Source organism: Sminthopsis crassicaudata, chromosome 5 (genome assembly GCF_048593235.1).
Source record: "Sminthopsis crassicaudata isolate SCR6 chromosome 5, ASM4859323v1, whole genome shotgun sequence".
Lineage (NCBI taxonomy): Eukaryota > Metazoa > Chordata > Mammalia > Dasyuromorphia > Dasyuridae > Sminthopsis > Sminthopsis crassicaudata.
Window position 1 is genome coordinate 50,230,056 of NC_133621.1, and position 13,759 is coordinate 50,243,814.

General features: G+C 34.3%; 1 protein-coding gene across 9 annotated transcripts in view; it reads left to right on the forward strand.

Moving 5' to 3' along the window:
- Positions 1 to 13,759, forward strand: part of ABCB1 (ATP binding cassette subfamily B member 1) — a 193,776-nt gene that overhangs the window by 147,446 nt on the left and 32,571 nt on the right. For all 9 annotated transcript variants that reach the window (XM_074266626.1, XM_074266632.1, XM_074266629.1 and 6 more), the window contains 8 exons: positions 350 to 460; positions 1,158 to 1,283; positions 3,093 to 3,296; positions 4,429 to 4,599; positions 7,221 to 7,382; positions 8,288 to 8,467; positions 10,764 to 10,910; positions 12,084 to 12,191. In XM_074266626.1, the coding sequence (XP_074122727.1) occupies positions 350 to 460; positions 1,158 to 1,283; positions 3,093 to 3,296; positions 4,429 to 4,599; positions 7,221 to 7,382; positions 8,288 to 8,467; positions 10,764 to 10,910; positions 12,084 to 12,191 (1,209 nt within the window). The remainder of the gene's footprint in view (positions 1 to 349; positions 461 to 1,157; positions 1,284 to 3,092; positions 3,297 to 4,428; positions 4,600 to 7,220; positions 7,383 to 8,287; positions 8,468 to 10,763; positions 10,911 to 12,083; positions 12,192 to 13,759) is intronic.

Genomic DNA, 13,759 nt, shown 5'->3' on the forward strand with positions numbered 1-13,759 from the left:
CAACTGTTCTTGAACTGGATCAATAACAGGATGTTTTGCCATCACATGGCATTCACACATTTATACATGACTTGTGTATTTTATTTCTTGTTACTTCTTTTGTATTCATTGTTACCGGTGAGATATAGGCCTGAATCTTTTTGAATTCAACTCAACACTCTATTATGCAACACTGTGTTTCTCTGCCCTATATGGTAACTGTATCTGATAATGTTACTAGAATTATGTTGTCCACTCTTTTTTTTTGTTGTTGTTCTTTAAGACATTGTATTTAAATTTCTTGGGGAGAAAAGATTCAATTTTGTGGCCTAGAAGTTTTCTCATTTTTTTCATGTTTTACTTTATTTAGAATCCAACTATTGACAGCTATTCGATAAATGGCCATAAACCAGATAATATTAAAGGAAACTTAGAGTTCAAAAATGTTCATTTCACTTACCCATCTCGGAAAGAAGTTAAGGTGAGTGACTCAAAATTCTCAAATGGAGCTATAGTCTCATCATTTTGCATTTTCTCTCCTGTGATAGAGATCATCACTCATCAATACTTGCCCTATTTGTCTCTTCTATATGTCCTCCCATAAGTTCTCTGAAGGATTTCTTGCTTTTGTCTAACAATGAGAGATATTAATGGAATTCTTGGGCCATTTGACTGTCCTCCTTTGCCTTCTTAACTTGTGATTAACCAATCTTTTCTTCCTGTCATACATTATTCTGATAATACTTTTTATTCCTATTCTTTGAATTTCCTCATTGGTTATATATTGCAATCTGTGTGCATTTTCCTTGTACTTCTCTGTTGCCTACTGAGAGATAACTACTTCAGTTTTCAGGAATTATTGTGTACCATGTCTGACAGCCAAACAAGACTAATGGAATACTGGTAATAAAGATATGGGCTTTTTTGTTTCTGTAAAATAGATGCACAAATTAAATTGATGAGTTGTGTTTTAGAGGAGGAATTTTTGTCAAGATCCTATGTTCATCTAGTTTGGCATTTTACCTAAGAAATATTCAATAAAAATAACTTCAAATAGAATGCTTAAGTTGAGGCATAATTTTGAACAGAAAACTTCTAAATTCCAATCAAGTTTTGTTAAACTCTCAATTTCTAAATTGTATTAATGCCAATTATCTTTTTCTTACCTGTCTGTACAGATTTTGAAGGGCCTCAATCTCAAGGTTTACAGTGGACAAACAGTAGCCTTGGTTGGAAACAGTGGCTGTGGGAAAAGTACAACTGTTCAGTTGATACAGAGGTTATATGATCCCACAGAAGGCATGGTAAGAATCAGTTCCACCAATATTTTAAAGCACCTGTTGCATGTAAAGTACTCTATACTTGGACACTGGACTTTCCAGGATATGGAGTATATGGGATGATCAGGGAACTGGCACCTCTGATATGTGCACTTGCTATTTTTCAGGGCTATTTATTCACTTTCACTTGTTACCTAATACTAACTTGAGGGTCTAAGAAGCTATAGCATGTACAGCAGCTACATCCTGTTAAAACCCATCTTAACAGATAGACATTCAGATTGAGGATATCCAAGAGATTTCGAACCTGGTAGTGAATTAAGAGAACCTCTACCCTAAACATGGGAAGACTTCTTTCTGGCAGAATGGGTGGATTAGCACTTAACACTTGGTCATAGGAGGCAGCTAGGTGGTGTGATGGTTAGAGCACCAGTCCTGAAGTTAGGAGGACACAAGTTCAAATCTGGTCTCAGACACTTACTATATAGCTGTGTGACCCTGGGCAAGTCATTTTTAACCCCAATTGCCTCAGCAAAAAAAAAAAAAAAAAAAAAGAAAAAGAAGAAGAAGTTGGTCATAGAACATACTAAAGTCATCCAGTACATCCCAAGTCACCACCAGTTGTCTTAACTTTTGCCCCACCACTGGATTTTAATGACTTTGGTTGAGTGAATCCAACAACTTTGTGCATCTCTGACTCACTTAAATTCAACTCACTCATGAATTAAAACATCATCTGTTGTAATTTCATTGGTCCTCTTTGCAAACAAAGGATTAACAACAACAACCCTACTAGTTGGATATAAAATATACACAGCTGAGATTTTTTTTAATGTAATTTATGAAAGAGGTGAATCAGGAAAGGTATCCATAATTATTGGATGTGATACCTATTCAAGCTGAACTTTATAAAAAGATAAGGACACTGTCAGAGATGAGGAAGGATTGTGTTCTAGGTAAATGATACAAATTTACCAAAGGAAAATTATAGATGGCTAAATTTGGGATACAGTAAGCAGTCCAGTTTTAGCTGGAATATTGAAGATGTGAAGGACAAAGTAAAATATGACTGGAAATTAAGTTGCAAATCAGATTGTCAACTTTAAATGTTATATTGAAGAATTTTAATTTTTCTTTAAGAAAAGGGAGCTACTTAAGATAGTTGAGTGCAGGCAAGTCTTAACTACTTTAATTTTAGCAACTGTATAGAGAGGATGGATTATAGAGAAAAGAGGATGGCGAACAGGAAAGCCAATTAGGAGGCTATCAAAATTTTCTAGACAAGAGATAACTAAGTCCTTGATAAGGTGGTAGCCATGTGAGAAGGGACCAGCTAGGTGACAGAGTGGATAGAGAGCTATACCTGAAGTCAGGAAGACCTAAATTCAAATCTAGCCTCTGACACTTACTAGCTATGTGACCCTTGGCAAGTCACTTTTCCTGTTTGTCTCAGTTTCCTCATCTGTAAAATGAGCTGGAAAAGGAAATGACAAATCACTCCAGTATCTCTACCAAGAAAACCCCAAAAGGAATCTTAAAGAGTAAGACATGGATGAGCAACAACAACAGCAACAAATGTGAAAAGAGAGAAAATTAGAGAAGGGAGACATATTTTGGAATTGTGATGGCAACACTTGATGCTTGGATCTGTGGGCTGAGAGAGATGGAAAATCAAAGATAACTGAGGTGCCTGAAAAAATGGTGTTGCTCTCAAGAGAATTGACTTTTATTGAACTTTCAATTTAATGATACATACAATTCCTTAGTATTAGCTTGACCTGAATCTTTTTGACTTACATAGATGCGTGAAAGTGAAATTCACCTCTTTTCCAGGTCACCATTGATGGACAGGATATTCGAACCTTAAATGTAAGATACCTGCGGGAAATTACTGGAGTTGTGAGTCAGGAGCCAGTACTGTTTGCAACCACAATTGCTGAAAATATTCGTTATGGCCGTGAAGATGTCACCATGGAAGAGATTGAAAAAGCTGTCAAGGAAGCCAATGCCTATGACTTCATCATGAAACTTCCTCATGTAAGAAATTTTCCATCCTAGATGTAGGCACTTTAATATGGGCCCTTGAAAGCTACATTTCTCCCTCTTCCCCATCCAAGTTCAAGGTATTCTTTGGTCAATAGCTTTCCAAAACTGAAACCCATAAGCTTCAATCTAATACTGCTTGTTTAAAAAAAAAAATCAGACCAAATCATAGGGCATGTGAATTCAAAGCACAAAGTATTCAATTAAAAACAGATAGCAAGGAAAATACCACCATACAAATATAGTCACAGTCCTTCTGCACCCTACGTTAGAGGTAGGAAGGGAAAACAAAGATATGTAAACCAAGGCATTTAGGCTTCTCACTTTCAGCTCAGGTAGAAGACTTCTCTCTCTCCAGAGTTGCTAATTCCACACAAAACAATTGGTTTTATCCTTTAGGTTACTTTCTCTGATACACTGTCATCTGTTGGTTTTCCACTTATTCTAGCTCAGATGTCTTCCTTACTCATGTGGTTACACCTATGAAAGCAGAGACTAATGTGACCTATTTGTGCTCCATTGTTAGTCAGCCTCGCAGTTGCATCCTTACAGCAAGAATCCCTCAACAAGTCAAATCTGACATTTTGACCACTTTGCCTTCCCCTTTGATGGTAACTCCCCAAGGTTCATCTGATATTCAGATTGGAGCAGAAAGCTACTTTCCCATCTTTTCATTAGGTGTTTCTAAAAGTTAGCAATTTTAATTTCAGTAGGTTTACTAAGCAAGAATAGAAAGGGTAGGTTAGCTCTGGTGACTTTTGTCCCATAATCCCATAGCTGTACCCAAAGCACTGCTCTCATTTCAGTGATCTTTTGCTATTTTGTCTTCAGAAGTGTATGTGTATGTGTTGCATGTATATTTTGTGCACACATGTATACATATGTGAGTATATTCTATACACATTTATATGTGTACAATGTGTGTATGTGTGTGTGTGGGGGGGATTTCATTGGACTATGCCATTTAACCTGTTAGATAATAGTGACTTTACCTGATAATGACTTTCTTTCTTGGTAATGTACATCTGGAATATGAAGTAGGTAGAGATATAGATGTTTCTTACAGTGATCTACAAAGGAATATTGAGAGCTACTCTGATGTGTGTTTCTCTTCCCTGTAAAACAGAAATTTGACACTTTGGTTGGAGAAAGGGGAGCCCAGCTGAGCGGAGGTCAGAAGCAGAGAATAGCAATTGCCCGAGCTCTGGTTCGGAATCCCAAGATCCTTCTGCTTGATGAGGCAACATCAGCCTTAGACACGGAAAGTGAAGCAGTTGTACAAGTGGCGCTGGATAAGGTCAGTGAATTTCAATAAAATGGCTTTAATTGGCAATGGAAATAAGGATATGTTAATTTTATGCCCTTTTGAATTATTCTAAGAAAATGGAATTTTCTTCAGTAATTTCTAAGATAATTCCTCCTAGCCATCTAAAGAAAATATCCAGATCTTTGATTTTTATAAGCCAAATTTTAGGTAGGAAGAATAATTTTTTTAGTATTTAAATTTTCATAGTGCTTTAAAATTTCAAATACACACAACACACATGTATGTGTGTGCATGTATATATATATACATATATACACACATTATAAAGGCTATCTCAGATGTCTTAGTGCAGTTTTCAGCTTTAATAGATTAAATAGCTTAAAACTGCATTAAAGATGCAAGACTTTTGAGAGGGAGGGAGAGAAGGGGAAAAGAGAAGAGAGACAGAGAAACAGAAAGAGAGAGCGTGCGAAAAAGAGGGAGATGGGGAGAGAGAGGGGAAGATGGAAAGAAGAGAAAGATAGAGGGGGGAGAGAGACAGATAGAAAAGGAGTGAGAAAGAGGAAAAGGGAAAGGAAGAGGAAAGGGAGAGTGGGGGAGGGAAAGAGAAAAAGAGAGAAAGAGAAGGAGACAAAGGGAGAGAATGAGAATCAATAGAGGGAGGGGAGAGCAGATAAGAATACAGAGGGGACAAATATTTGTGCCTTAGTATAGTTTTAAACTATTGAAACTTATGCATATATATGTACATAAAATCTTTTAATCTCCTAGGCTTAAATAAACATTAGAATTACTAGTTGTACTGTTATTCAGAGTGTTACAAGTAATTTTATTTATTTATTTATTTGTGAGATAATCAGGATTTATACTTGCCCAGGGTCACATAGCTAATAAGTATCAAATATCCGAGGCTGGATTTGAACTGAGGTCCTGCCGACTCTAGGGCTGGTACTCTACCTATTGTAGCCACTGCTCCATTACAAGTAATTTTAACCATTATCATCAACAATGTATCAGTTGTAAGAACAATCATAGGTAAAGTTACTTTTAGCAATTATTATAAGTGCTAACTTATTTCTTGTAGCTTCTTGTAAGCCATCACAGTTAACAGTGTCTAAACTTTTGTCTCCTCATGGACTCTTCAGAGAATAACATAAAAATGTTATTTTTCTATTCTCTCTCAAAGATCCAATAACTATTTGTAGACTCTGGTCAATGTTATTGAAGCTGAAAATACATGAAATCATAATTAAATGCTTAGAGTGCTTACTATATTACACAACTTTTTAGATGTTTATTGAAGTTAACAATTATTAAATTTAACATGGAAATCATAGATGAAAACCAAGAATTATAGCTACAGTTATAAGTTTTTTCTTTTTTTAAAACAATAATAATGAAATAAATAATTCTAGAAATCAGCAGTACAGTTGCATATATTTAGGTTGAGCATTACCATTAAGCTGTCCTTTAAAGAATCATATATTTAGAATTTAAAGGGACCTTAGAGGTCATTTAATTTATCTTTCTCCCCTCCCCCAGAACAGTTTGGTGACACAGTGGATACAATGTCAGGCTTAGAGTCAGGAAGACCAGAGTGCTGGAGATTTTCCTTTAATTCTTTGAATATTCATGAATATTAGTACTGTACATTGGAGAATGCATGCTTTGATAGTCAGAAATTCCATTGCAGGGTTAATGTCACTGATCCCTGTTTTCCTCATTTTCCTTATCTGTAAAATTAACTGGATAAGGAAATGAAAAAACTATTCCAGTATCTTTATACCAAGAAAACCCTACATGAGGTCACAAGGAGTCAGACATGACTGAACAACAAAAAAAATCTATGTCCTCTATATTAATAGCTGAGTTAACTGAGACCTAGAGAGAGAAATCTATTTGCTTCAGTTTACACAGATAGGAAGTGAGCGAGGCAGAATTTGAATCCAGGTTCTTTGATTCTGTATCCATTGAACCATGCTGCCTCTATGCTTCAGATAAGTTAAAATGTCAATAAAAATTATATCTAAGATTCAAAACTTAAACTTTTAGGTCATCCGTTATGGCATTTGATGCAATACCATTATCAATGAATAAACAATTAATTTATTAAGTGCCTACTATATACCAGATTCTCTGCTGGGTGTTAGGAATAAAAACACAAAGAATGAATCACTAATGATAACATTGTCATCAACACCTTAATAACAAGCTTGCAAGTCATTGTTATTTTTGGTACTCTTACTTTGAAAGATTCATGATCTTCTTGGTATAACTAGTCCCTCCATCAGTGCAGATTATATCCTTTCTAATGGATATTGATATTGTGCAGTTCTTACATAGATCTTCCCATCAATTATCCCAAAAGGAGATGTCCAGAGTCCTGGAGATTTTCCTTTAATTTTTGGACATCTGTGAATGTTATGACCTTATTGGGGTTTTTCTTGGCAAAAAATATTGGAGTGGTTCTCCATTTTCTTCTTTAGCTCATTTGTACTGTACCTTGGGTAATGTATGCTATTGATAAGAGTCAGAAATTCCATTGCAGGGTTAGTGTTGCCTCCAATACCATATTTTATTTATACCTGATCCTGAGTATGTTACAATTTAAAATTTTTTTTTTGCTTAATTCCAATTTGCTTTCTCCATAGGCAAGAGAAGGCCGGACCACTATTGTAATAGCCCATCGTTTGTCTACTATCCGTAATGCAGATGTTATAGCTGGCTTTGAGGATGGTGTAATTGTGGAGCAAGGAAATCATGATGAATTAATGAAACAGGAAGGTGTTTACTTCAAACTTGTTACCATGCAGGTACATTTTCACTATGTATGTGTGTGTGTGTGTGTGTGTGTGTGTGTGTGTAAGCTTTTCCTCATAAACATGGATTTTGCTTTGATTTTTACTGAAAGTAAGTAGTCCTCTCTTCAAGATCACTTTTAAAAGTAGAGAAGATATTAGGTAAGAGTTATTGCTGTTTTAAAATTTTGACCCTTAAGATAAAGTAACTGAAAAAAAAATTGGGAATATAAATTGGGAAGGTGATTAAGATCAAAGCCAAGACAAAAGTGATTAGGTCTCTGTAATTACCTAAGAAAAATGATACAAAAGAATACACATAAGGCATCATTGTAGAAAAGAAAAGTGAATGATATAGACGTATGATATAATCACATTTTGACATTGTGTTTCTAGATTCTTCTTTAAAAATCAATTCTCCTTGTATTTTCTTTTGTCTCCATGATTCTTATTGCATCTTACATGCATGATTTAATTATTTATCAATTTTATCTTTGAATGTATATGTGCATATATGTATAAATATATGTATGTGTCTTTACACACAACATATGTATGTTATATGTTTCAGTTGTGTTTGACTCTTCATGAGCTTATTTGATTTTTTTTGGCGAAAATACTGGAATGGTTCTCCATTTTTCCTTTAGCTCATTTGAAAAATGGGAAAACACAAGCAAGTAGGATTGAATTAACTTACTCAGTCACACAGCTCATAAGTGTATGTATATATACATACCTACATATATAAATGTGTAAAGTAAACACTTGAATAGCTAGTTATTTCTTAGTAATCTATTGCTGAAAAGAAAGAAAGAAACAGAATATTAATCTTAGTAACCTCCAACTTAAATCTTTAATATTATTTGTTAAACTAGATTAATTTGACAGCACGTCTTTAAAGCACGTCTTGTTTATTTTAGACAACAGGAAATCAGATCGAATCAGAGAGTGATTCAGATGAACTGAAAAATGAAATAAATACCTCAGAACCAACTACAAAAGGTTTTGAATCCAGGAGCCTAAGAAGACGATCAAGTCGCTTAAGTGTTAAGAAGACACAGACATTAGAGAAAAAAACCACTGAAGAGGAGAAGAAACTTGTAAGTCTGGTCCCATGGCCAGGGCTGTTTTCCCCAGGATTACAACAAGCAAGATCAGATTTAAGCTTTGTATTTTGCTTTAAAAAAAAAAATCTAAAATTTAAAAGAGGAACCAAGTAGCCCACAAAAAAGTCAAATTTCTTTGCCTATCTTCACATGTCTGTTTGACCATCAACTGCTTACTTTTCTCTGTTAGTTTCCTGTTTTCATGATTTTGCAAAAAAAAAAAAAAATGGTATAATAGTAAAAACTCAGAAATTGTTTTTACTGTAATAGTTCAAGGATCCTTAATTTCCTTAGTATAACTTCTTTTTGCATCTCAGAGCACTATTTATGAATTTTTATAGACAAAAATAATTCTTTGTTAAAAAGGCACTTATCTTTTTGCAGAGTATGGTTGTGGAAAAGAATAGATAGATAGATACAACTAAATTTAAATATATATGGATGGATAGATGGATAGATAAATAGCTAGCTAGATATTGCCAGAGACAGTGATGGTTCCCTTTTTGACTTATAAGAATAAAATGTATCACTAAGTAGTAAATATATTTGGAAATAAAATTGACATAGGGATGTGTTTTATATCAATATCTATCTATATAAAGAGAGAGAGAGAGAGATACAGTTATCCTTTCTACATCATGACTTTCCCCATCATGGTTTCAATATACTGTGGGTCAGCATAAGAAATTAAATGGGAATTTGGGGGGAATTTTGCAGAAGCCACAGACAACATAGAAAAAGTTCGACACTCAGAAAAGCATAAAATATATGTATAGTGTTGCATAACAGTAACATATTTTATTTTTTGATATCATAATAATCAAATACATGTATGAAGAGAGGGCTAAAAAATTTTATGCAGATTTTCTAGGTTATGGGGACATCATGACGCTAACTCTCACAATGGGGAATATATATATATATTACATATATTATTATATATATATTATATATAATTCATATATACATATATCAATTAAAAAGTTTTTAAAAAAAAACAATAATTAAATTGACTTACTCAGAGTCACACAGCTAGTAAGTGTATGTATATATACATACCTACATATATCATGTAGGTGTCAATCTTCTGATAATAGGCCTCTTCCAACTGAACTATGCTGGTACCCTCATGGAGGATATACAGTCTTCACCAGACTCATACTGAAAACTTTTCCAGTCTGGCAGAACTTGTGAGAGCCCCTTGACTCACTGGTGTAGCATTCAGTCGAGTCATGCTAATAAGCATTTATTAAGCATTGTGTTAAGTACTGCAGTTACAGGGCAACTTGGAGTGACCTTCATGCCATAATGAGGAATTAGAATTATTTTACAAATGAAATTAATTGTTTATGAAAAGTTAGACAACTAACAACTATTAATAATTAATAATCAGTTGATGAAAAGTTAGATAACTTTTAATCAGTACTACTTTGGACTTAAGGCTTTATCTGAATTAATAATGTGAAAACAAGAACCAGGAGAAAAAACTTTCACCTGTATTCATCTTATCAAATGATATGCTGTCCGTAAAATATAACATTTAAGTGAATATTCTCTGGGTAACATAGGGAAAGACTACATTCTACATTCTAAAGACCTGAATTCAAATTCCACCTCTAAGGCTTACAATCATTCAACCTACCTGGACTTTTGTTTTCTTATCTGTAAAATAACATGTTTGGATCAGTTAGTGTTCAGCCAGATCTAAATCTGATTCCTTATAATTATATTAAAAATAGCAAATTGACATGTTGATGATACCTTGTTTAACTTTGAAAAAATGAATCACTGAAACTGCTTGTTTGAAGTGTAAGATCTAGAATGGAAAATGGAAAAAGAGAAAAATTTGAATTTAGCGTGGAGGGCGGGGATTGACTTATCATCATCACCTGGCAGTGTGTTTTACATGTAGTTGATGTTTATTGAAGTGGAGAAGCAAAACCGTGGATGCTGTGCCTTGTAACTTACATGAAGTTTGACCAGTCTATATTTAGTCAATAGAGCATAGTGATGTTCAAATGAAAACTGCAAACATTAAATCTGAGTTAGTGTGACATGCCTGAATGACTATTAGTTATTGTTGCAAGATTGCAAAGCAAACATCCTCCCTGTTGCCCAAGTGAATTGATACTGATTTTTGCATTTGACTACCCACTAAAACAACAGAGGGGAGAGATGCAAGTGCTGGATGGTTGGGAGCTACTCATGCACTTGAAGCTGGAGAAAGTTTACACCAAAATTATTTTATTTTGAAAGTTCTGTTATTTGTCATGATGTCTTTATTTTCTAGGATGAAAATGTGCCTCAAGTTTCTTTTCTCAGGATTCTGAAAATGAATAAGACAGAATGGCCTTATTTTGTGGTTGGCACTTTTTGTGCCATCATCAATGGAGGTCTTCAGCCAGCATTTTCTGTAATATTTTCCAGGATTATTGGGGTAAGAGCTATGAGTAGCATGATGCATTTCAGTGACTACAAGATTTTGAGTCTTGCCTTAAGCAATGACAACACTTTGTGTTGTAATTAAGGATGGGCTTTTAAAAAGTCATATCTTCAAATAAACTTAAATAAAAATTAGCCTTTGGGCATATGGAGGGGAAAAAAGAGATTTAATGTGTTTCAAGTACCAGGAGTAAGGGAATGAGGCCAGTAGAAATTGACATTTCTGCATATTACTACTTCACTGCTTCTTTGGTAGTTAGTGTAGGAATATAATGCCCTTTTAGAAAGAGGGGCAAGACTCAAAATGACTCTGTTGGGCCACTTATAGATCTATTTCAATATTAGCAGAACTTGTGGTAGGAAAAAGAATGCTAGATTAGGGTTCAGGAAATGTGGATTTGAAGTGACTCTGCACTGTGTAGATTTTTCAAGCAAGCCCCGATCTCTCTTGATTCTGGTCCTTATCTATTAAGTAAGCAGATAGGTTGGGTGATTTTGTGATCTTCCAAATCTAATTTGGAAGTTGGATTTGTTCATTCCCTCTTACTAATGGTTGAAATTTGATAGTTGGTTAGATATGAGAGATGAGAGGGAGCTATAAGTCAGAAATAATATGCCAGGTGCCACAGATTGCAATGGTAGAATGAAAAGAGCAATGTTTGAAGTTTGAAGATTTACCCAAGTGGGATCCTTTATGCAGGTAGAGACATGGGTCTAGAGCTCAGAGAAGAAGTCAGATGAGTCCTCTGTGGCACTAAATTCCATGATCTTGATTTTATAATGAGGTAATCCATCTTTTGCCAGAGGAGAAAGCCTTATGTATCAGTTTACTTTATGTTTCAAACCCTCAACTTTGCATTCCTTTAATATTTGTAGAGAACTGTATCACTTGAAACATTTTCCCTTGTGGTGTTCATTACTCCCCCCAAAGTAGTTCACGTAAAATGTAAATAGATTATGTAAAACTTTTAGACAAATGCATGAATGGTAACATGTTTAAGAGAAAAATTGATATGTGAATAAACTGTAAGCTAGATCTCAAAAAAGTGGTTCCATTGATATTTTGAGACCTCTGTTGACAAAAGACTATTGGGACACGTAGACTTTTGTGGTGAGTCATTATGGTAATGTTTACATTCTTTTGATAAAAATAAATTATTTTTTGTAGATCTTCACACAACCTCATGGACCTGAAGAAAGAAAGCGTAATAGTGATTTGTTTTCGTTATTATTTTTAGTACTTGGAGTTATTTCTTTCATTACCTTTTTTCTTCAAGTAAGTATGCAGATTTTCACTTATTTTCTACAAACATTTGCATGTGTTTTCTCCCCTATAAAATGTAAGCTATGTGAAGGAACTTTCATGTTTGTCTTAGCATGGTCATTCAGTCAATCAACAAGCATTTAATAAGGCTTATGAAATATAGCCCCTGAGTGCTATGAATATAAAGACAAAAAAGCAAATGGATCCCTACTCTCATGAGGCTTGCATTCTATTGGGAGGGGGATGTTGTGTCTATATAGGAGGCATAGAATAATTACAAAACAAATACAAGTTACATGCAATGTAGTTATAGAGGGAAATCATTAGCGTTTCTGGGCCTGACACACAGTGGTGGTTGATTTTCCATTGGTAAAAATGTAACTAAAACTTGGCCTATTTGCGAATGTACTCTGTTGATTTTATTAAAAGTTGGGTCAACCTTGACAAAACATGTACATACTTCTCTTTCCTCTTTGTTCCATCTCTTTATGCCTTTCCAATTGGCACACTTCCTCCCCTTATTGTGTAATTGAGAATACAGTGGGAGTCATAGGGAGCTGAGTGTGGGATTTAACATCATAATTAGATATGGAATTTGAGTGAACCCTAAAAAGCTTTGCAACAAATAGGATATTTTAAATGAAATATTAATCTTTAACCTAGAAAAACACTGAGAAATGTCATTCAAGGCTTAAAATGAAAATACATAAATTTTCTTTACTAATGCTAAAATTTACCCAATGTTTATAGAACTGGGATCCTTTCTTAAGTAAGGATGATATTTGTGTCTTAAGGTAAAAATAGCAGTAGCAAGAAAAAGCCAGTAGAGAACATGGCTCTCAAGAATTCAGTATTATAGCTTTCAAATGACTTGATGAAATTGCAAACTTTAAGATGCTCTACCTAATTTTGATCATTGTACTTTCTTTTTCACTGTGATTTCTTTTGCCAGTTCATGCTCTTTTAAATCTGTGTTCATAGAATTAACATTTAGTAATCCAATCCAATCTAATAAAAATTTGTTTAGGGTCTTCTCATTAGACAGTATTGTGTTAGTGGCCAAGACTTCTAAACCAAAATGAAGAAAAAAAAAATGGCTCCTGCCCTCAAAGCACTTCCCTTCTATTGGAAAATACAACATGTAAATAGATAAGGGTATACATGACAATATGGGGAAGGAGAGATATAGTTAATATATAATAAAGGAGAGATAATAATAATAATAATAATAATAGCTAGGGAGTTAGAAGCATATGAGTGCCAGATGCTCACCAAAGCCATAACAGGAAGAGTGGAAAATCCAGACACTGAGGAGATAAGACAGAAGTACCTGAAATAACTTACTTGTGTACAAAGGCAAAATACAATCAAGTATAAGATTGAATACTTCCAAATACTACAATTCTAAGTATTCACAGAAAGGAAAGATCATGGAAAAGTGAAAGTAGCCAAGAAAGATTTCATCAAAATAATGGGTTTTGAGAAAAGGCTTTGAAGGCTAGCAGTGTGGAATTTAGATAGAGAACTCTAAGTGACAAGAATCACAATGGAAGAAATAACCATGGCTATCCTATGAGTAT